Consider the following 25,195-nt stretch of genomic DNA (forward strand, 5'->3'; position numbering starts at 1 on the left):
AGGATTAGCACTCATAGTCCCCTGGTTTCCAGCCTGGTGCTTTAACCACTAGTTCAAACTGGATATATTTCGGTCAGAAAACAAGTTACGCTCAATATAGATAATGCTGTGTTATATGGACCAACAGTCTTGATATGAGTAAATATTCAATATACTCATATAATAAATGGTACCTATTCTCATATCAGGTTCTTTCTGTATTTTCTGACAAGGCTTTTATTCAACAATATTTTCTTCTGCAAATGAAAACTTGTACTCAAACTCAGTATTATTATTGGCTTTAAAAAATCAACATGGCTATGGCATTGGTGGCCTTTTCTTAATTAGACTACTAAATATCTCAGAAAAATTCTAGGAAGAAAAATAATATTAGCATGTTCTAACCCAGGAGTGGGGAATCTGTGAACCCTTTAGGTGTTGCTGAATTATAACTTCAACATACCTTACAATGAGTAATGCTGCCTTTGTTTGGGGGAATTGTAAACCAGTAATTTGGAGGCAGCAAAGTTTCTCTATTCATAGCATGATAGATTTGGAAGGGATGAGAAGGATCCTGTAGTACAGTCTCTACAGTTGCAGCTCCAAGATCCTTGAGCGAGAGCTGTCTGACTAAGAGCTCATAACCTTCATAGGCAAACTATTCCATTATTGTACAAATTTTATTTTCAGGAATTTTTCCCTTACATTTAAATAACAGTTGGAAGTGCAACTTCTATCTAGTCCTGATTTTTGTGGCAGTGGACCATCTTCCCTAAAGCAATCTAGAATCCTCTTTTTTGAGTCTGCCCTAATAGGAATGCCCTCCATTCCTTGCATTGTATCTTTTGTTTTTCTCCTCTTAACATGTTTGAACCTCTCAATATCCTGGAAATAGGATGCCCAGATTTGTGCACAGTAGTCAGATTGGTTTCGTACCATTGCAGAGTAGAGGAGATTAAGGATGTCATGTGCCTTGGGTACAGTGCTTCTTCTAATATACCCAGACATACCTTGGCCTTGGTAACAACTGTTTCACATTGTTGTCTCATGTTCATCCTGTTTTCAGTTACCATCCCTAAGCCCTTTTTGATGGGATTTTTCCGCATTGTATATATATGCTCTGCATTTTTATTCCCCAAATATAATAACCTACATTTTTCACTATTGAAGGGTATTTTGTTCATTTCAGCCCAGTCCTCCAGCCTTTTGCAATCTCCTTCTCTCATCCTGGGTGGTGGCCATTTTGTGTCATCTGGAAATTTGATCTACATGAGGAAAGTTTGGTCAATACCAGCACTAGAATGTGCTCTTGAAGCACTGAGGAATATAGGAAACAAAACCGCAGTGCTAAATTACGTTTAAAGAAGTTACGATTTATCAATCTCTACAATTCGTGCTCTTAGAAAAGTATCCATATTATAATGACTGTAATGTCCAGATTATCATGTTATTGGATTGCAAGTGATCCAGACAGATTGATAAAGGTGAAGTTGATCTGATTGGTTGATTTTGAATGGTGTCTTCATACTAGTAAAACTGCTTTTAAACAGAATTAAGCTTATACTGACATATTGCTGCCCCCATAAAATTTTTAACTTGGTTTTTTATTTTGGCTATGGTAAAATAATTTATGAGTCCTTGTTATAAAAGGCATGGTAATTGGAGGGGTGGGTTATTTTTAGCATCAAACTATCAAAATGCTATTTATGGTCCAAGGCCAAAACCAGGAAACAAATTAACAATACAATATAGTAAGAGGGAATTTTAAAAAGGGAGAAAACAGCCAAGAATTAATAAAATGTGGACATTACATTGGACTAAGATGGGCAAATGATTGGGCCATCTGATGTTACTAAAATTCTGTCCTCATAGTGCTTACTGTAAATGACCTGGCTAAAAGTGACCAATGATGGGAATGGTGATAAATAAGTTCTGGTTTTTTTGAAATGAGAAAACCTGTCTGAGTTTAAAGTTAAAGTACTCCATTTTAAGCTTGAAATACTTCCTATTAAAACAGTCCATTTCAAACTTGATATGGGGTGTTTTGAATTCAGAGGAGTTCAGATTTGAAACATTTTACATCTTTCAGTTTAGAGTCTTCTAAATTATACCCACCAGAGAAATGACTACATTCCAGGAGAAATCAACATTAAGGGCAAGGCCTCAAAAATTGACAGAATATTATTGTATTTAATCTGTAATTAGTAGTTTAGTGCATATGTGTTCATAGCAGAATTAGTTGTTCATAGTCAAGCATTTATCTTGTATTCACCACTGTGCCCTTTGACATACTTAAGTAATGTTTCATTAAAAAATACAATGTATTTAAACTTCGTTTGATCAACTTTCTATGATTTTTACCTCAGTTTAAATGATTTGTTATGTGTTCCCATTTTTCATTTAAATTGTATGTTATTTATGTACTTTGAGCCCATACGCTTTGTATTATAATAAATTTTTATTTTAAGCAGATTATTTTGCATTTTTGTTCTTTTTCATTTGCAATTTAAGGCATAATTTGATTCTGAGAATGAAAAGAAGTCTTGTAATGATTTTGAATAAAAATGGGTAAAGGTGAAGGCCCCCCTTATTGTTTGAATACATTATAGGTTTGGGGTGTTTTGTATAAATAGAGCTGATTTTTGTTTTTATTTTGGCAGTGCCTGCTGCCTTTCTTATCTTGCCACTTTCCATCAGCTTTGGAGGGTGACTTGAAAACACATTTGTTTGGGCCTATAACACAGCATGCTCTTGCTAGGTGCAAAACTCCCCATCCCCACTAACTGTTGCTGTTTCCTGGGCATGGGCAGAATGTTTGAAGCATAGCTTGTCCAGGCAGAGAAAAAATATCCTTGCAAAGGATTAGAGAAGCATATATTCACACACACAATCACAATGCTCAAGTAAAAATGCCTTACATACAGGTACCTATTGAATACTTTATATCTGAACCTATACATCGATCTTAATTCATACATTTCTGAGACCAAATGCACAAGCTTTAGACCATCTTTGTAAGGTATGATTTGTCAAAGGCATTTGCATGAGTAGGTAAGAGCTTATCTCTCATGGATAAGTTTCTTTTGTTTTTAACCAAGTGGTTTCCAACAGTTGATTTTCTCTTTTTGGCAGTGAGTTTTCCTTTGTAAATCTTTTTTTTAAAAAGATTTTGTCTGCCTATGTATTTTTGTGTGTAGATACAGTATGATTCTTTTGATTCATAATCTTAGAACAAAACAAAGAGAGTTGTCAATACTTACATTGCTTTGAAACTACTCTAATAAATCAGTGTAATTGCAGTTAAATTTGAATATGACATATTTTCTGAATTAAATATTCTGCTTTTTATGGCTTCTTCATAGTTCTGTCTATTAATTATGTTTTACTTTCACTTTGGAAAATATAAGGTGTAGAAAAAGGACATGGGGTGGTGGTGGATGAAGTCAATATAAACACCTTGTAGCAACTACAGTTTATCTTTTTCATGTCTTGATTCATACATGTCATTGAGATTACAATCCTCTCTCTACCCCCTTATCCAAGAACTTCTATGCAGTTTATAACTAGGAAGGCAATATCAATTATGACACAGAGTATTTTATGATATTACTCTCTTTATTTCAATAAATACTTGAATTTACTCTATATTAGTTTAATTATTTTGTTACTTTGGTTTCTTAAATTATTTGTTTGTTACAATGAGGAGGCATTTATGAAATGTTATAAGCACAGAGAAAGATCCAGTATGGTGTAATGGTTAAGGCATCAGACTAGAAATTGGGAGACAGTAAATTCTAGTCCTATGTTAGATACAAAGCCAATTGGGAGATTTCGGGCCAGTCATTTTTCAGCCCTAGAAGACAGTGGCAAATCACTTCTGAAAAAATACTTTGCCAAGAAGACTACCTCAACCTATCCAGACAGTCTCCAAAAATTGTGCCTAACATAGGACTAGACACAAGTGTACAGAAAAGGGGAAACAAAACTTTAGAACTCTTCCCCCCCCCCAAATTAGTTATGATAAAACAAATGATTATTTATTTTGTACTGAGGTCATTGTTGCTTTAATTATTTATGCTGTGCCAAGTGCAACAAGATTCATTGGGTACTGATTGTATGCCAAGAGATTGGGGTAAAGAAGCAGGGTATAATCAACTAGATCAGCAGCATTGGTTTGCAGTGCAGAATTCCATATATAGAAATCCATATTGCTTCCATATGCTGGATTTCTGTCCTTATACGTGCTTGGAAAATATTGGATGTTTATGGCAGAGATTTCATCATGTGTTTTCTTTCCTTCATCTGGTTTTCCTTTGTTGCTACTTTATTTAAGAGACAACTCGTGGATCACAATATTTAATTTTTAACAATACTCTTATTGAAGACAAAAGTAGGAAATTTATCCCAAACCAGCTTTAAATCATATGACACCCAAGGATATTGGCTTAATTACTGGATACAGATTTAACATAAAACTAGGCAATGCTTGCAGCATATTTTTTATGTTGACATTTACCCCTGGAGATGACATCTGTAAAAGTCCAAAGAGTTTTCAGCTATTTTTAAAAAAAATATTAAAAATACTCTTCTACGTAGTCACCAAATTGCAAGTTCAAAGTGGTATGTAAAGCCCTGCTTAGCACGTTTAATCAGCATCATAGATACTTGTTTGAATTAGGCAGCGTTTTTAAATACAAAGAATTTGCATATTCTTAGCACCACAATCATTGCATTGAGCTCTCAAGACAAAAAAGGGATGTGAATAATCCTAAACAATTATAGCATCATAATAACAGCTTTCTTTCAATACAAAGTACAAAATCATTTTTGAATAAGAAATTAATTTGAAAATAATTTATCATATATCTTTAGTGCCCATTAAACGTGTTTGTTAACTTGAACAATTCTACCATATTTTAAGACAACTTTCAACTAAAGGAAGAATTACAGATTCTTGCAATGCAGAATAAATTGTTAAATCTAATAGTTCATATTCAGTTAGACATTCACTTATTTCAGTAGAGAGATGTGGATGGTCATATATTGCTTGCCCAATATATCTCTATGTGCTTAAGGTACATGCTGCTACATTAATTTGATTCTTGCTTTTATTACCAACAGCTATATCTCTATTCTTGCTTAAATTGCCAACAGCACTATATATCTCTAGATATCTTTCTTTATTAAAATTTTTAAGAAAAAAGATAAAAATTAACAAGAACTGATGTTTAGAATAAAGGAAGAGAAAAAGACAAAGACAAAAGTGCAGAAAAAGAAAGAAAATATTAAAAATGATTTTATTATTTTCTTTTACATAAGTTATAAATGTATATTAACATCTTACTCTACTACATTTTTCTATAATTTTTTTTCTAATTATGAAAACCATCTCATAATTTCATTTTTCTGTTTCACCCAAAAAGTCAGGAGTTTTCAGTCAACATTAAACTTAAACAATATTTTGTCTCTAATTAAAGTTGTCTATTTGGCCACCTCAGCAAGTTCCATCATTTTCACCATCCATTTCTCCATTGTGGGTAAAATTGACTCTTTCCACCTTTGTGAATATAATAATTTTGCTGCAGTTGTCATATATAAAAAACACTCCCATGTTTTTCTCCAGATATTAATCAATTGGTCCCAAAAGAAAATTCAATTCAACTGCATATTAATCTTTAAAATCTTCTGTATATAATTATAATTATATATAATTGTCCAAAAGTTTCCAGCTTTTTTGCACTGCATGATAAAACGTCCCTTCTTATATTTATATTTCCAGCATAAATTCATAATACCTTTATACATTCTATACATTTTTTCCAGTATCATTTATCAACAATACATGATTTTATAAAAAATTTCTTTAAGCCATATATTCTCCCATTGTTCCATTTGTAACCAACATGTTTAGCTTCATAGTTGTCCAACCTTTTGGCTTTCCTGGACTGCATTGAATGAATTGTTTTGGGATCACAAATAAAATATGCAATCTAGTTAATGTATATAAATAACAGACTTCCTTTATTTTTAAATATTTTTTATTTTCTTGTGGTGCTGCATTACTAGTTGTCCAGGACCACATGCAGGCCATGGGTTGGGCATACCTGGTTTAGCCCATTTTGTCATACATTCTTTCATTTGTTCTTTTTCTGTTTCAAAGTTTAATAGAAGTTCATATGTTTTATCAATAACATGTTTATAATGTAGTGTTTGTACACATTTCTGTTTCAAATTCAGCCTTACAATATTCAAAACCAAAAGTTATCTACTTTAAATCTTTCTAATTACTGTACATAAGAAAACAATTGACATGAATATTCTTCTATCTCTAGCTGTTCTTTTGATTTTATTTTACATTTATCCTTGTCAAAATTCTAGTATAGCCAGCAGTAAATATCTTCTGGCTAATGAAATTGTATTCCTTTATGTGGTCTCAAAAATTGAATGAACTTTTATATTCACATCAGTGGTTTCATATTGATTAATGCCATCACTTGCCACCAGGCATTTATGTTTACCAAACAATTCATTTCTGTATTCTTTAGAATTAGGTGGGACTTTAAACACAGAGGCAAACAAATTCATGTGTGAATTTGTGTATTGTGTGGAAGAAGATGCGGAAGAAACGAACCAACATTAATTGAAAGTACAAAACCATTTAAATAATTTCAGGGAAACCCAAAGGTGCTTTTCAAAAGGCATTGGACTTTTTTGGGTTTTTCTTTGAAACATTTCGCTTCTCATCCAAGAAGTTTCTTCCATTGGGGAAATTTACTGTGGATTGGAGTCAAAATTATGAGATTTCTTAGAAAGTGCTTTCAGAGAACATTTTTCTCCCTAATAATTCTCATGTACCTTGTTATATGTGTGTTGATAATATATGTGCTTAGTTATTGTATTTTCATGAAATTGCTTTAAACTGCAAGTAGGTAGATGTTCTGTTAGGAAATTCATTCTCCCCTCTCTCAAATCAACACACATGTTTAAAACAAACACTGCTGGAGTCATGAGAGGATCTCTGAACTTGGTATGAGATAGCAAGTATAAAAATATTTGCAAGCTAAATTGAGGCAATGGATCAAACCTGCTCATCACAACAACAACTGACATAGTCTGGTCTCTATGTTAGGAATGAACTGGGTTTGATCTATCTACTGCTGAATCCTAATTACATATACAGACTTGTAAATAATCTTTTTAGGTTCCAAGCTAGAGAATAATTATTTCAGGAAATAGCACTTGATTTATAACATAGCCGGCCATTATAATCTGGACCAAACTTGTTTTCTAAACAGAGTAACAGTGAATTTTTGCAGTGCCACCAGGTATTTCTCATGCACTATCTTTGACCTTAGTTTCCTTACATAATTCCTTAAATTCCAGGTTTTGATTTAAGAGGTTTGGTAGAATTTTCTTTTGTCTTTCTATATGGAGGTATTTTTAATCACAGCTATCCTTCCAGATTTCCATAAAATTTAATGCTAAAACTGTATGTGAAATAATATTTTCCCTTTGTCAGTATGTTTAATAATCAACAACTTTTTTTATTTCGCCTCCCATTAATATGAAAGCAATTGGTTGTCCTGTTTGGTACCACAAAATAATTATGCATTTTCCCAACAGCTAAAGGGACACTTGTTTTTCTGCTGCACTATAAAAATATAGTGTATATTGCTCATTTACATATGTTATTTTCAGGATATTTTGTCATATTTACATGGAGTAATTCTTCAGGGCATTCTTTAGGCATACAAAAATTGGGACTGATCAGCACTTGAGTGCTCTGGAGAGACCCTGCGGACCTATTCAAGAGATAAGCTTTTCCTGAAGATGTTCACAGAGGAAATACAAATGTCTGCAGAAGAAAAAGCTTTGAACAAGTATGCATGCATTGGGACTATTTGCAACACAGTAGCAGTCATTTGAATGATGTTATTTGAATTATGGCATAAGCCATAGTTAATTGTATATTCACACATAAACACTCACTGAACATTTATTAAGTTTATTGAAATACTGACAACTGGGATATCTACAACATACAGTAAAATGAAAAAACAAAACAAAAACAAAAGTAAAATCAAACTTATTAAAGCTAATGGAAACAAATTAAGAATTTGTTTTTTAAAAATCTGTTGTTGCCATTTTAAAAGACAAGCTAAAACCTTCAAACAGACAGTATGGTGAAAAAAGTAAGATGGTGGCCACCATTGTGCAATTGAAGCTCCACCCACTTTTTAAACACGCAGTGTAGTTGTTCTCTGGACATTTTTAGTACACACTGGACACCCACATCCTCAACTTGATAAAGCACATGTTACAAAAAATTCATAGCTAAAAAAGGAGTCTCACCCCTAACTTGGGAGTTGAACTAATACAGGGAAACCTCAATCTCAAACAGCAGGCAGTGTGACCCCGGGGGAGGGGGGGCAGGGGGAGGAGGGAACAGGGAGCCTAACTGATAGAGGCCACCTAAGTCTTGAAGACTCTGGGTGGGTTGCAAATAAAAAGGATCAGAGATACAATAAAAAAGAATCTGGCTAACAAGAAAAATAGTCCACTGGTATGTTCAACAGATATAATACTGAAAAAGACCCCACAACCTCATAACCTACCCTAATACAAGGCCTGGGAGAACAACTGGGTTTTTAACCATTTCCTAAACATCACAAGGATGGGAATTATCAAACGTAAACTTACTATGTATTTCTGGGCAGATCTGCAGAAACTAATGGTTGTAAAAAAAAATCACAGAGATGCTTGGAACTCTCATCTGTTGGGAGTGTGATTTTACTTATATTGACTTCAAGAACATAAGCATTGATAAAAATATAGTCAAAAAATGACATGCTTTGAGAAAGAGATATTTCAGGTTATCCCTTGGTGACCATCTGTCAAATGTGAAACAGATAACTAAGTGAATAATGGGATTAAGGAAAGGAAGTTACACAGAGCTATTTCAGGAATCTGAAAAGGAAAGCTCATTCTTATTCTCACGCACTTGTTCTGATGGTTCTTCATACAAGATCAATTACTTAACTGTGTGAGGGCTGGTCTATGATAATCTTCTGGTTAAATCCTGAAATTATCTTAGCATCTTTGAACCTGTAATAAACTTGTATTTAGTAAAAGAGAGAATGGCATTACAGGTAGCCCTTGCTTAACCACCACATTTGGAACAGGCAGCTTCATTGCTAAACATGTGACTTGCCATTTTCTGCCAGCTTTTCCATTGACTGCTTGTTGAAAGCTGGCTATGAAGAACGCAAATGGTAGTCAGGTGCTCACAGGACACTCTGAGAATTGTAAATGTCCGCTGGTTGCAAAGCACCCAAATCTGGATAATGTTACTGAAGGCGCTACAATGACAATAAATGTGAGGACCAGTCAAAAAATTAGTTTTTCAGTGCCATTATAAATTTTAACAAGGCGGTTGTTAAGTGAGGATTACCTATATTTACCTTTTATTTTTAAAAATTGCATCCAAGATCCCTGTCCTAGAGAAGTGCTACATTTGTCACATCCTTTGTAACCTAACAGCTTGACTAAAAGACATACGTATTTTTGGATAAAGAACAATAATTTCCAAGGAGGGAGGAGGTGTTATGGAAAGAAGCAATGAAGTAGCCTGGGTCCAAGCTTTATAGGTTTTAAAGGTAATCTGCAGTTTATTTCATCACAAACAGCTCAATAGGCAACACAGCACTTTTAAGATAATTTGTAATGGGATATCTGACCTCTTCAAGAGACTATTCTATAGCAACCGGGTTTTAAGAAAAGGAATACATCATATCTTTCTGGAACTGTGGCTTCTGAATCTAATTCCAATTTCATCCCCTCCATTATTGACTCAATAAGGTATTCATGGGTTCTCATCTGCATATTGACAACATCCTGACTAATCTCATGATTTTCTTGTAGAAACTTAAGTACCATTTGAGACAAAATGAAGCTCTGATGGACAACATCTTAGTGCCTGTTTAAAACAAACTCCACCCTGAAAGATAAAAATGGAACCACTCAAAGCAATACCTCCTCTTATTTTGAAATCTTTCAGGTAGCCTGGAAGGATAGTATGATCAATGACATTGAAAGCTGTTGAGAAAATCAGAGTTACCAACTCCTCTGATACTGACAGGCAATCCATCAGGTCAGCCAAGGATACTTCAGTCCTGAAACCCACAAAGTCAGTTTGAAATAGATCAAGATAATCTGCTTTTTCCAGCCCTGCCCACAGCTCACAAGACTAACCCTCTTGTCACTTTACCTAGCCATGGATGTTTAGATATTGGTTTATCATTTCCTGGCTCTGAAATATCCAATGTAACTGCTATAGAAGAGAACTAACAATTGCCGCAAGTATGCCTTCTCTTGCTTTCTCTTAGGGAGGTGCTTATGATACTACCCAATACATCTGTAATAATTCCCTAGTAAGAAGCTACAAGTCAGATTAGAGCCCTACAGGACAAGTAATCAAAAGTACCGCTCTGTCCTTATCTCACCAAATTTGAATCCAGTGCAACTATACAAGGGTTGTGAGGTTAGCCCTTGAATTAACCATTCATTGGTGGCATCCAAACTGACTCATCAATCAGTTACATCACAATCTGTACCAACTCACAGACATAAGGCTCTGGGAGCAAAATACAGAGAAAAATGCTTTGTGCTGCATATTATAATGTGAGTTTCCCCAAAGTGGTCAATTTTGGGAATACAAGGATTAATGGGACTATCCGAGGGGTCAATTATTATTGTCATTGTTAGTGGTGGCACTATTAGTTGAACTAGTATTTATTAATACTATATTTATATAAAAGTTTTTATATAAAACTTTATATAAAAGTATATAAAAGTTTGAGGATTGATGAACAATCTGAAACTTCATGAGGGGATTGATAAACTGTAAAAAATGGGAATCCCTGTGCTAATAGCATATGCCTTCAAAAATCTTTGTATTGCACCTCAACTAAATGCATGGTAATTCTTTCTCCACCTGCAATCTTTTTGTAAGCCTTGCTGTTCCACTCCTGAAGCTCATGGGGCCATCTTTAACACAGGTCAGAGAAAGTGCTTAGAAACAATAATGTAGCAAATCCTAAAAAAAATTCTCCACTTTCATTTATCAACCAGGGCAACTTTACTGTAGCTGTCCTGCCTGCACTCCTACCTGGTTATTCACTGGTAAATATTTAATATTTATCTAAACCTCCACAATAGTGAGACTTGTATTTCTAATACATTGAGAAGACAGATGACATAAAAACACTTTTTAACATGCTATTTAAATTTGCAGTTGTTATTGGAGATACAACATTGTTTACAGTAACTTTTGCTTTTTTGAGAGCAACGACAAGCAATGGTTTGGCTGACAGGTTATTTGTATTCGTTTCTAATTGCTATTTCTGTGGCTGCCCAAACATGTTAGATTCTATGTGCCAAAAAGAATCAATACCAGCAACCTGGATAGTTAAAGCAGTGCAAGATCAGAAGTTGTGAAGATATCTGACCCATAAAATCGCCAAGAGTAGGACACGATTGAATGGATAACATCATCATCATGGATAATTAAGACAACAATAAAGATGGCGATATTGAGAGATAAAACCACAAGAATACACAAGAACCCATTCAGATTGAATAGTGGACTCCCTTGTGTCCAGGGAATGTTTTCTTAGAAGACACAGCAACTATGACAGCTTGTATAATATGCTCAATATATGACCACTGTTGTTGGGTATTTTAGATTGTAAAACATAATTTCTTTCTGAGTCCAAAACTGAAACTATATTAATGTAATGCAGTGTTTCCCAAACTTGACCCTTTGAAGATGTATGGACTTCAACTCCCAGAATTCCTCAACCAGGCATACTGGTTGGGGAATTCTGGGAATTGAAGTCCATGCATCTTAAAATAGCCAAGTTTGGGAAACACTGAAATTGTAATGTATTGAAAAATATGTGAAGCTAAAGGCATTCACTCCAATAATGATATATTATTTAATAGTTGCAATCAGCAGTTTGCAAGGCAACATAATGCAAAGTCTAACCATAGAGATCTTAGACTTCCAATAGTCAAAGCTCTAGATCTGGTCTGTCCAAATAACAGACCATGGCCTGCCAAGAAGCTTTGTGTGGCATACTAGTGCTCTTTAAAAAATAAATCCACTGCTGCCAATCATCAGCACTATCAAGAAGAATCTACAGCCTTGAAAAACTGCCAATTCCTCCAGGCCTCAACACAACACTGCCAGCTCCATTGCTACTATAGCATCACTACAGCTGATCAGTACTCCATTCTTTGTGACCCACAGTTATTTTTAATTTGTCATTGTGTCCCACTTTTTTCTTTCATGTTGTGCAGGATTGTTTTAGATGGACAAGAAAAACCAGACAAGGTAGAGAGCAAGTTAAGTGAAAAATGAGAGCTTTTTGCAGAAGACAAATTCATTAGGAAAGCTTAAGAAAATGACATTCAGGGAAAAACTTAGTTTCTGCATCAATCTGCTTCAGCTTCTTTTGATTTTGAAAGACTGTGTACATTCCTTCTGAAATTGAATTTGATAAATCAGTAGATGTCAGTCAATAAAATGGGGTGGGAGAAAATCTTTCTGGAACACCTGATTGAGAGACTATGATCCCTTGTTGGATATTAAAATCAAGAATATTTTTTCCACAGTTCCCATGACTGTAGTTATTCTTGGCTGCCAACATTTTGCATCAATAGTGGCAATTGTTGATACCCTTGAAATTCAACCTGACTTTTTTCCCTTGATGATTCTGAGTATATGTAATGAGGATCACATTAACAATAACAGAACAGCACTGTATCACTATTAATGACCCAGATTTTACTTAACTGCTTAAACTTCAAAGACCCTCTGGAAAAGCCAGACTTGGAGGATAAGCCATTCCAAAAAAGGGGAATGGCCACCAGAAATGCTCACCTGTCACCTCCTTGCCTTCTTCCATTGTATATATGGATAATTTAATTAATTTAATTTAATTAAGTCAATTTATATGCCGCCCCTCTCCGAAGACTCAGGGCGACTCACAATACATTTTTAAAAAATCCTTATAAAAAAACATTTAAAAATTTAAAACATTAAAAACATTAAAAACTCATTCACGCCATTCATGGCCGGATCTCGTGAGATCAATGGCCCCAGGCCTGCCGGAAAAGCCAGGTCTTCACCGCTTTTCGGAAGGCCAATAGAGTGGGGATGGTCCGGACCTCAGGAGGTAACTGGTTCCAGAGAGCTGGGCAGCCACAGAGAAGGCCCTCCCCCGCGGGCCCACCAGCCAGCATTGTTTAGCTGATGGGACCCAGAGGAGACCAACTCTGGGATCTTACTCTGGGAGCTATGCGAAGACAGGAACTTCCCTAGTCACTTGGATCAAACAAAGTTTTAAGACTAACCTGTGCAGAAGTCTCAAGTACTATAGGCTATTAATTCCTATGATATGATTCCTGAAGTATGTAATAGTAACAGCTTTCATTCTAACTGATGAGGCAGACACACTTGAGGATGGAGCTTCTTTACATAAATAAATAGGGGCTTGTCCCTCTAAAACATCATCTTCATCCTTTCATCATCAATAGTTCATCAGTTCTCAAGAGAAGTTTGGAACAAGCAAGAAAAATGTTACTATCTTCTGGCCTTAATAACTAGCAGGACATTCAAGAGATTTAGAAATCAAAAGTGCTACAATCTCATCTTCCTGTCAGATATTCTTGGCTTCCAGAAATTCTGCTCTACTTTCATTAATCTTATTGGACTGAAGGCCAGAAATAGCTCTATAATCTACTGTGGCTGATTTTACTGCATCTCTTCAACTGGCTTTCTGTTTTCAAAACTTTATTAAAACCACAGTGAGCTAAATAACTTGTTCTCATTTTCTGACAGATAAATGCTAGACAAACTTAATTTCCAACTAATTATTTAAAAAAAACCTCTATAGACATTTCCAACAAATTCTGAAGTGTCTGTTTCCAAAATATTTCCTCCTGAATAGTGCAGCCAGCAATGAGAAATAAAAGCCCCCCCCCCAAAAAAAACCCACAGCATTTTAAAGTGATATCTAGCACATTTGAGGGGGGGAGAATCAGACTCCCAGCCCTTATTGAGAGTCTCTGAATAGATGTCCCCAGGCCAGCAGAATGTCAGAATCCCACCAGACCACTTGAAAGGGCTCGGGAGCCTTTCCTGATTTAGCATTCATTCAGCTTCCCCAGCTAAACATTCCAGGAATGAAGAGATAGTGTGTGTAAATCCCTGCTTTAGACAGCCCATTGAAACAATGGAGGAAAAAAATAGACCCCAAAAGCCTTTTGGATGAAGTCATTGGTTTTCAATGAACAGGCAGCAAAGGTTTTCCTGTTTTGTTCTTCCAGTCTTTGTAGCATTGCAAACAAATCCATGCATGAAGAAGCTGAATGTTAGGCTAGCAAGGTTTTTTTTTTTTAGCTACTCTACGGATGAAATTTAATCCAGGTTATTAAATGCACTGGAAGATAAATTCTTTCCGACTTTTTTTTTTTTTTTTAAAGAAACCCAAAGTAGGTATGGTATTGCTCATTAATATCCTGGAATTCTTGGGGATTGCCTTTATTCACTATGGGACAGAGAGACTTAATTACAAAGGTGGAATATTCATAGCCGACCCTTTGGTCCAACTCCACGGGAAACACATTCATCTCAGAAAGGATAGGATCTATTCTTTGCATATCTGAGTTAATCCCACTTTGAGCTGGATTATGAAAGGCATCTCCTGTTAATAATAGGTGCAAAGTTCTTGAGAGGGCATCAGCTGTTGAAGCAGTTTCTACTTTTGGTTGCTTGCTCCCAACGGAGTTCATTAGATCACTTGATAGCTAATGAATTGGGATGTGGGCTTCATATGCCACTGAAATCAAGGATGGTTTTGTGAAAGCGATGCCTTTAAAAAAAGGCCACTGTTTTAGTTAGAGCCAGTTTCTGTTTCCCCAGTTGTTCTACCTGGGTTTGTAGCCCAAAGAGAAAGTTAAGGGTAAATGAAGTGAGGCTACAGCCTGCTCTCTTGTCCTGCTTGGCTTTAGTTTCCAAAAGAGACTTTCGGTACTTTTTTTAAAAAAAAAAAGGAAATTGGAGTCTGCAAAACAAAATAGTAATTTAACGTTGTGTTGATTTACAAGAATGCTTCTGGAACCCACAGAAGTGGCTCATAAGCCTCTGTGAAGAGGTCAAGAAAGCAGCTGAAACCCCACAATTGAAACCCTGCCTCTTTTTTACATATATTGTGTATGCAACATACGTTAAACAGGGTCAGAACTGACTGCATGGCCATGGCCATCATCTTCATTGTTTGACTATTCCTCCCTGCAAAACCTTCTTCCCACTTGTGTGGCTGGGGAGCTCCAGAGGAGCTAGTTCGCCTTCTGATAAATGGTGTTGTGATTCACTACGCTTAATCCCAATTGTTTTGTGAATAGGTAAAGCCGCTCACAGCAGCCATTTTGGAATCTCAGCCACCAGATCCCTTCAGAATTCCCAAAGGTGCCCCAGCCCAAAACAACAGTATGTGCTTGCTCAATGAATTTAGTAAATCGGGACAAATTATAAATTTTTAGAGAATTAATGTTCAGGAACAACACACTTTCTTATTAATATTAAATATTTGGCATGGATTAGGATTCCTTTGTATCAAGAAAATTCTAGTGAATGCTATGCCAGTCTGTGAGATAAGTATAAATTCCTCTAATCAGACATTTATTTGTTCTGCTTCCCTTCATTTGACAGAGTGATGAAATGGAAAATCTAGTTTCTGTGTTTAATCTGAAATCTAAAGGACTGGAACATTTTCTAAGAGCCAAAAGTGGAGTTGGCAAGAAAGCAAAGCAAAGGTTAAATGGCTGAGATGGCAGACATTAAATTGTTAGAAAAGTGATTCAGCTTTAAGAAAGACAAATCCATTCTAGGGATTTCTTTTTATCTATGTAGAACTTCAGATTGGGAAAAAGAAAGGGATAATTCAGTTTTGAACACAACAGGGAAGTGTGTTCTAAGGACATTATAAAGACCAGCTGACCACATTAGAAAATACAGTCATACCTTGAGACTTGATTGCTTTAAAAGTCATCAGATTTGATAGTTGACATGCAAGGTAGAACTTATCAGTGTGGGCCAGTGCAGTGGTGAAATTCAATTATTTTTATTACCGGTTCTGTGGGCATGGCTTGGTGGGCATGGTGTGGCTTGGTGGGCGTGGCAGGGGAAGGATACTGCAAAATCTCCATTCCCACCCCACTCCAGGGGAAGGATACTGCAAAATCCCCATTCCCTCACCACTCCTGGGGGAAGGACATTGCAAAATCTCCATTCCCACCCCACTCTGGTGCCAGCCAGAGGTATTTGCCGGTTCTCCGAACTACTCAAAATTTCTGCTACCAGTTCTCCAGAACCTGTCAGAACCTGCTGGATTTCACCCCTGGTGTGGGCTGCCTCATGACTCACTACCCTTTTCGGCTGAAACAAAGGTCATGTATTAAGTCATGTGGTTTGTTTCATACTCGTCATTTTTAGTACTCGTCATGCCTCCTGGAACCAATTAACAATGACTACCAAGGTACCACTGCATTCATTTGAGAATTTCTGAGCAGCTTCTTGGAAGAAAGTAACAGGAAAAACTAGTGCTTTCTTGGATCAATTGTAGTCTGCCTTATTTATTTAATTCTGTTTTATTTAAAATATTTATATCGCCACCTATCTTCTAATTATAACATCCATTAATTTTTCAAAAAACACCTGTGCAGTAACTATATCATAGAAATATTAAGAAGAGATATATTGAAAAAGCAAAAAAATTAACTTGCTGATTGATAATTGGCTTTGTATATCATACTTCAATAACTCAGTTTGTCTCAATTTCTTGTTTAACGTCTTACTTCCCATATCTTTTTGAACTCCTTTGTCTGTTATTCCCTTGCAAATTTAAGTAGCCTGCCAGACAATGGTTTTGGTTCTTCTGTGCATGTATGCATTCTGATTATGAGAGGTAAATGCATTTCTGAGCGCCATTTCAGTTGAACTAATTAACATTAATTCTGGGACTAATTTATTTATTTATTCAATTTCTATAAAATTTAATCCTGAGTTTTCAAATAATATTATTCAAAACCTGTCTCTTTTTATAGCTTACACTTTTACAACACCTTTAGTATTGTGGGTTGGTTTGAATTTCTTCTTTAGGGGTTTGTTCAACATTATTTTATAAATGTCCTAGATGAGATGATTCCTATAAAATTCGTGTTTCATAAAAACTTCCAGCTTTTTATAGCTTCTGTTCTCTGAGCAATGTAAGTAAAGAAGCTACTAGGTTGCAATTCCAGAAGGTTAGAAAAGGTTGAAATACTGGGCCAAGATTATTTTAATTAACTTGCTTTCTGGGAAACACTAAACCTTTGTGAATGTATTGTTATCTCATATGTCTCTACTAATTTCTCATTGACTTTGGCTATCTAAGGAAAATGGTCAAGGACTGTTTTATCGCCCATGCAAATAAATAAGCCACATTTTGAATCATGTTTACAAATACATCTGATTTTGGTAGTGACTGTAATTTCCCACATCCTTGGATCTCATTCATGGTTGCAAATTCTTCAATATATGAGGTATAAGACAAAGAACTGAGCTGTTTAGGAGCTACGAATTGTTTATGATAGGAGCTGAATGCAGGCCATAACAACTGGCAATTTGACAGCAATCATGTAGCATTTTGTAGAAATGCCAGAAAAAAGACCAGCTCCAAAACCAAGTCATTAGAAGGAAGTCTAGGACAGAATTCCTTCCAGCCTCTCTTGTCCCCACATTGGGGGAGATGTCCCAAAGGTGCTTTTTCAATAGGCAACTGTTTTTTCTTTGAAGACGTTTCACTTCTCATCCAAGAAGCTTATTCAACTGAAGAAGCTTCTTGGATGAGAAGTGAAACCTCTTCAAAGAAAAAACAGTTGCCTATTGAAAAAGCACCTTTGGGACAACCATGACCTGGATGACTGAGAATCTCCATAGACATTTAAGCAAATAGATATTGCTTATTTGAATGATCATGATTTTCATGGAAACTATTGGAGTTTCTTTGACAACCACAGTAGACTCTATTAAATATATAATAATGGAGGTGAGCTCAATCACAGAAAAATTGGCCTTTTTCGTTCTCAAACTCCTCCACTCAGTCTAGATGGCTTCATGTCTCTGTATATGGAGAAGGGGATTGTCCCTTTGTCTGTGCAAAGAGAAGCAGAGAGTGATCTGGCATTAAGGACAAGGCTTCACAATAGGGAAGGAGAGAAATCAGGAGACCATGAGTTCTAGTCCCACTTTTGACATGAGAGCTGACTGATGACTTTGAGCCTGTCACTGTCAACCAAATCCACCTCACAGGGTGGTGGTTGTTGTGAGGAAAATTGAGGGAGAAGGATTAGGTATGTTCCTTTCCTTGAGTTATTTTTTAAAATAATAAAAAGTGAGATAAAAAAAATGAATAAAGCAGATATTTCTGACCTCGCAAAGAAGTTCTACAAGACCATTTTTCCAACTTTGATACTGCATGGGGCTTTTAAATCTCTCACCTGGAGCAAAGGTCTCCCCTGATTTTCACAGGCTTATGCAAGCTCTCAGAAAACTTAATGAACTCTCACAAGATCATTTAAAGATATTTGGTGATTCAGCATGTGATTTTCTTTTTTTAATGCCCAGGCCCTCGCTGGATGTTATCTAGGAACGGGAATAGCTGCTGAGGGTGGGGAGCTCTACTTGCATACAATATTTTATTTTGTGAAAGGAAAAATATTGTCATAATTTAGATCATAAAATTGTTTTGAAGCACAAAATGGCCAAAGTTAAGTAGATCAGTTGTCATCATAAGAAAAACCAACTCTAGACCTAAAGTTTACATTCTGTCCCAGAAACAATTTGCATTTGAAGAGTGAATGGCTTTTGTTTTTTCAAATTTATGGGAAGGTAGAAAGGATGACTACTTTGTATAATTTATACATAGCTCTGTATCTGAAATAGATAGAATTACGGCAAAGTTCATCTATATTGGGCATTTCCAACCCACAGCCTATGGGCTGCATGAGGCCCTGGACCAGGGGTGGGTTCTACTTACCTTTACTACCGGTTTGTAATGGGACCACATGCACACATGCACAGAAGCTTCCTGACGACGTCCGGGTTGGTGGGCAGAGCCTCCCGCCGGTTTTACTACCGGTTCTTGCGAACCGGTCTGAACTGGGAGCAACCCACCACTGCCCTGGACAGCTAGTAATGTGACCCCACTAGATTATAAACGTTTAATATCATGTGATTTATATACATGGATGAAAGCGTTTATTTTATATGTGGCCCAGGACAATTCCTCTTCACTCAGTGAGATCCAGGCAAGCCAAAAGGATGGACACCCATGATCTATGTATATGCAAGGAGGTCTTTTTGAAATGTATCACTCTTTTAAATGCAATTTGAGGACAGCTCAGTTGGGTGGCTTTGAAGTTGTCCAGTCTTTCTGAAATATTTATTTATTTTAGAAAAATTTATATTACTGCCAACTCGTCCATGGCGACTCAAAGCGGCTTACAATAATATAAAAACAGTACAAAAACAATAGTAGAATATGTATAACCCTAAATTGGCCTGAAGGCCCAATCAGGTTGACAGAACGGTTTTAGGCATTTCTCACAATGGTTATACTGTATCTCCTTTCAAATCTCCCCACCACCACAAAAGCCTGTCCCAAATCCCTGCCCCAACACCAGAAGTTTCTGTTACAAATAGAATGATAGCAAAATGACACACCTTTTAATATAAGTATGTAAGCCACAAACTTTTGGGGATGACATTATCACCCACACATTTTCCCCCTATGCCAATAACTTGGTAAATATTTTTTTTCTTTCCTTTCTTTCAGGTGAAGTCTGTCATAAATCTTTTGTTTGCTGCATATACAGGAGACGTGTCTGCCCTTAGAAGGTAAAACCAATCATAGAAGGAAATGTTTGCTTGAGACGTTTACACTTAAATAAAACGTGTGTCTGCTGTAATTCTGTGTGCATGTATCAGGCTTTCTCAATTCATATGTGCATGTGCACTTCTCAAAATAAATATGGAATCAAAGGGACCTTTTTCCTCAGAATTAAAGCAGCTCCTTTCCCCTCCCTGCTGCCCTCCCTCCCAAATTCGGATTCAGTGAAGTAGAGAATCTTTTCTTCCCATGGAGAAGATTAATCCAAGCAATTGGTCAAAACAAATAGGACAAACTTTATTTTATCCCAGTTCCCTTGCAAAAGGGAGTTACGATTTCTTAACATGCCCATGTATCTCTCCCGCTCCCCAAAAGTTTTCCTCCACTGTGAAGACAGAAAGACTCTCCAAGTCAAGCTTGACTACTGCTAACAGCAGACACACACACACACACATATACACTGCTGATTTTCTTGGCAGCAGTTCAGAAGTTGTTTGCATTTTTGGGGCATTTTAATTTCCTTCTCAATCTACTACCTTGCTCAAATTGCCTAGGGCTTTTCCATTCAAGCACTGTCTGGATTTGATCTGCCTTGCTTTGGAGGAATCCTGTCAGCCTTAGCCTAGACAGAAAGCACAACCAGATGGACTAATTTTACTTTATTGCAAGGTTATATTAACAGAATCCTGTGAGTCTCAAAATACATCTCTCTCTCCCACACCCACACCCATTTTTACAATTAGGGAGGGTCCCTTCTGAGATGTTTGCCATGCCCACATTCCTTTTGCATGCTAAGCTGCTTCTTGTCTGGTCATACTCTGGTTGTGGCTCTTCCCCCCGTCTCCTAAGGTCATTTCCACATATTATCTCAATATGCTGTCCATAGACTGCTTGTTTAGTGGGGAAATCAGTTCAAAATATATGTCAAGTGCGCTCGAAGTTGGAGGTGTGAAGTGGGACATTTGAGGAGCAGAACAGTCAGAGCAGAGGAAAATCTAAGGAAATGGGCCATGGTAAAAATGATATGGTGGTTCTGCCTTTATTTTAGCGCCTTAGTTGATCAGGCTGCCTCTGTCTTATCCAGTGATTGAAATAAATAAAAATTGATTGCTTGGTTGCTCTGGAATGCTTGGAAACTTACTGTGGACTCAGTCTGCCCAAGGCCCTCAGATTTTGCTGAGTTCCAAATAGAGTAAATGCCTTTAAGCTGTCTTTCTATATATGGCTGTCTGATGGCTGGATAAGCCATTATTAGTTAAAGAAAAAGAGGATTTGATAGCAAAAGGACACTTTGAAAAAAGGAGAATTTGTAGATAGATGATAGACGCAATGTGACGGGGAAAGAAAGCATAAGAGAGAACTACACTGAAGAATTAAAATTTCATTTTATTTCATTTCATTTGATTTGATTTATATACCGCCCTACTCCCGAAGGACTCAGGGCGGTGAACAGACACAAGATAAAACACATAGAATACAAAAATTTAAGAGCAGAAGTAAAATCGAATTAAATCAATTTAGCCCAAGACAAATTTAAAACCCCAGGTTAAGAACAAATTAAAATTTACATTAAAATTTACATTAAAAAAATTAATTCAATGCTTGATTCAGTTCTTCAATTTTCCTCTATTCCAGCTCAATTATAGTTAAGCATAATTCTAATCCTGGAGTCCTAGCATAACATAAGAGTGAAGAAGACTTCCAATTTTAATCAGGACTGAACAATAGTCCAAATATTGTGACCGAGGACCATGCTACAATGCAGTTCCCACCAAGGGGCCGGTGGAAACAGAGATTTTCTTGGCATCCTGTGCACTCCATGCCCACCTGACATTTTTTGTTTGTTTGCTGTCTCTGACAACGTGGCAGTTCTTTTCCTAGTGGGCAAGTGCTCCATCTCATGGCAACCAGCTTTAAACAATCCTGATGTGTTTGCTGGGCCAAATGTTTAGGCGCAGCTGATAGTTTAACTCAAATGTTATTTGTGATTAGGTTCTTCTCCTTCCATTTTTTCAGATTTGCCTTGTCGGGTATGGATATGGAACAAAGAGACTATGATTCTCGAACAGCGTTGCATGTAGCAGCTGCAGAAGGTTAGGACCATGAATACTATCTAAACTAGCTGTTACATTTGGTATGGGGAGTATAATGAGTTTATGCACTTATCTCTCTTTGTATTTTAGGTCATGTAGAGGTAGTTAAATTTTTGCTGGAAGCTTGCAAAGTGAATCCTTTCCCCAAAGACAGGTGAGGATCTGCATGAAAGGTATAGTCGAGAATTAATTAAGTTTATTAAAAGTGATGCACGCTAGCACTGGCTTCATAAGCGGTATGTTCCAAGAAATTCATACCCTAAAATTTTGATATTTTTCACAAAATGTAATGAAACTTCTGCCCCTTTACGTTAGCCATCGATTAAATCTTCTAGGTCAAGATGTGGAAATGGAATAAGCATCGGGCTTCTTTGCAGAGCAAAATGTAGAGTCCTTGGGGTGGGCGATGTCAATGGATCAAGGCAACAGTAAAATAATATGCAGTATGTACATATGTGGGCTTGTGTTGACTCCTGTTGGCTGCCAATTAAGTCCCTGCGGTTTTCTTGGCAAGATCTCAAAAGTGGTTTGCAATTGCCCTCTTCTAGGGCTGAGTGAGAGTGACTGCCCCAAAGTCCCCCAGATAATATAGTACAGTGATGGCTAACCTTTTTGCCATCGCGTGCCAAAGGCGGGGCAGCGTGGGGGGAGGGTCGCCCACGCACGTGCCCACACCCATAATCTTATGCACTCTGCCCCTCTGCGCTCCCCCCGTTTTTAGCACGTGATTGCACAGAGGGCCTGGTAGGCCCATTTTTCACTCTCCCCAGGCTCCAGAGCCTTTCTAGGAGCCTGGGGAGGGTGAAAATGGAATTCCCGACCCTCCATGGAGGCCCTCCGGAGGCTGAAAGCAGCCTGTTTCCTGACTTCCGGTGGGCCCCAAAGGCCCAAAAATCAGCTGGCTGGCGCATGCATGCATGCTGAAGCTGAGCTTGCGTGCCCACCGATATGGCTCTGTGTGCCACCTGTGGCACATGTGCCATAGGTTTGCCATCACGGATCCAGATTATTATTTTGTCAGCATACATGCCTCTCCTTACAAATCAACACAGTTACCCCATTTTTATTGAGTACAGGAGGCAAGTCTTAACCGCCTGAGTTCACTGGATTTAAGTTCATCTAAATGAAACACTGAGTTGGAATGCCTCACAGTTAACATTCCTGAGATGTGTATGTGTACTTACACCATTCTTGGTTTACAAAAATTAATCATTAACTTTAATTTGAATTTCTCCTTTAGTTTTATGGCTTTTCAAGACTGCTGCAGACGGAACTGTCTCGTCTAGCATCAATTCATTTAGCAAATAGAGTTAAAAGAAACAAACTTGGAGACCTTAGAATTGGGTCATATTAAGTGATAGTAAGACTTCTGTTGGTGATAGAACACCACTTTGGATGGAACAAAAATTAATCAGTAGTGGGAATTGTACAGTGGGATATTCAGGCCTGGTGCAGTTCACTTCCCCCCCACCCCCATCTGTCTCTCTATTTAGCCATGAACAGGAGCTATTTCTTAAATGCCTGCTTCCAAATTATATACCATAATTTTCCTAGAAAGGCAAGGTATTTTAAGACGCTTCCATTTTAAGCTCAATTGCTATTTACTATTTAAGAATATTCTTCCTGTCCCTATTCTTTACAAAAAATACAAAATATGGATAAATTAAGGTGTTGGTTTTTTTTGCAAAGACAGTGAATGCCAGCTCAGATATTTTCCAAGACTAGTAATTCTGGGCAATTGTAGTCTTCATGAAGCCAACCAGCTGAGGTTTCTGGATAGGATGACAATCATTAAGCTATCCCAAATAATATCTGGAGCCAGTTTGGTATAGTGGTGTAGGCTAGAAATTGGGAGACTATGTTCCAGTCCTGCCTTAAGCACAAGGCCAGCTGGGTGACTTTGGGCCAGTTCTTCTCGCTCAGTCCTAGGAAGCAGGCAATGACAAACCTCTTCTGAAAATCCTTGCTAAGAAAACTGCAGGGACTTGCCCAGACAGTTGCCAGGAGTTGACAATGATTCGAAGCTACAAAAACAATTAATAAAAGTACCCTAGATTTAATAATAGTTGGTAAGAAAGACCCAAAAAAAGAAATCTAGATAGTGGATGTTGCAGTACCAAAAGACATCAAAAGAAAAGAGAAAGAACTGGAGAAAATCCCAAAGTACAAAGACCTGCAAATAGAAGTAGAATGACTATGGCAAAAGAAAGCAAAGATGGTAGTAAAAGTAATAGGCACTTTGGGTGCAATCCCAAATCATCTGAAGCACCACTTGAACACCATTGGCACTGACAAAATGCCCATCAGTCCATTGCAAAATCAGCTTTACCTGGAACAGCTTACATCCTTGCGATGATACTTTTATCCCAGGTTTTGGGGAAGGATTTGATAGATCGATAAAAATGCCAAATCTAGTCTAAAACTCTGGTAGCAATATCTGGCCTTGTCAAATGACAGGCCACATTGTTGATTTGCTTCATTGTCCAGGAGAGGAAGACAGTGATCTAGCTTTAGAAAGGCAGTATGGGGTTGGCTAGTAAATCTGTTAGAATAGGCTGCCCTCAAAATTAGAATCAGATAGTTTTCTTGGCTGCTGTGGGGCTTTTTCATTCACAGTCAATGATATCATTGAAACCCCGATAGATATCTGGGGTAGAGAAATAATCTGAGTAATTTCTCCTGCTTGCTAAGTCAAATGGGTTCTTTGATTTTCCAAGGGGTCAAGACCATAAAGCAGCAGGACCAACTAATAGACAGTAGAATAAGATTCAGAGGAATCCAGTCAAGCAACAGACAAAGCTCATGTTAAAGCACATGCTTTGTCTTTAGGGCAGAAAAACCAGTTGTTCTTGGTTGTTACCATTGTATCCATTAATCATCCCACTGTAAGAAGTCGCTTACATCAAAGGCCTAGTAAAGCGCCAGTTAGCTTCAACCTGGATTGTTTGGTAAAACCCTGTTTCTCCGAAAATAAGCATCCCCTGATAATAAACCCAGTCGGGCTTTTGAGTGCATGCACTAAAATAAGCCCCCCCCCTGAAAATAAGCCCTCCCCGAAACTATTTAAACACATGCACAGCCCGTCCCCACCATTACCTCTGGTTAGGTTTAGAGTGACAGAGTGGGAAA

General features: G+C 37.1%; 1 protein-coding gene across 4 annotated transcripts in view; it reads left to right on the plus strand.

Annotated features, from left to right (window-relative positions):
- GLS (glutaminase) overlaps nucleotides 1-25,195 on the plus strand; it is a 73,371-nt gene that overhangs the window by 45,232 nt on the left and 2,944 nt on the right. For 3 of the 4 annotated variants that reach the window (XM_034429582.2, XM_034429607.3, XM_087882116.1), the window contains 3 exons: nucleotides 19,920-19,981; nucleotides 21,990-22,066; nucleotides 22,157-22,220. In XM_034429582.2, coding sequence (XP_034285473.2) covers nucleotides 19,920-19,981; nucleotides 21,990-22,066; nucleotides 22,157-22,220 — 203 coding nt within the window. Of the gene's footprint in view, nucleotides 1-1,168; nucleotides 2,452-19,919; nucleotides 19,982-21,989; nucleotides 22,067-22,156; nucleotides 22,221-25,195 lie in introns of those variants that run through there. The other variant, XM_034429599.3, reaches the window with a different exon arrangement.

The sequence above is a fragment of the Pantherophis guttatus genome, chromosome 1 (genome assembly GCF_059756535.1).
Source record: "Pantherophis guttatus breed Tessera chromosome 1, ASM5975653v1, whole genome shotgun sequence".
NCBI lineage: Eukaryota > Metazoa > Chordata > Lepidosauria > Squamata > Colubridae > Pantherophis > Pantherophis guttatus.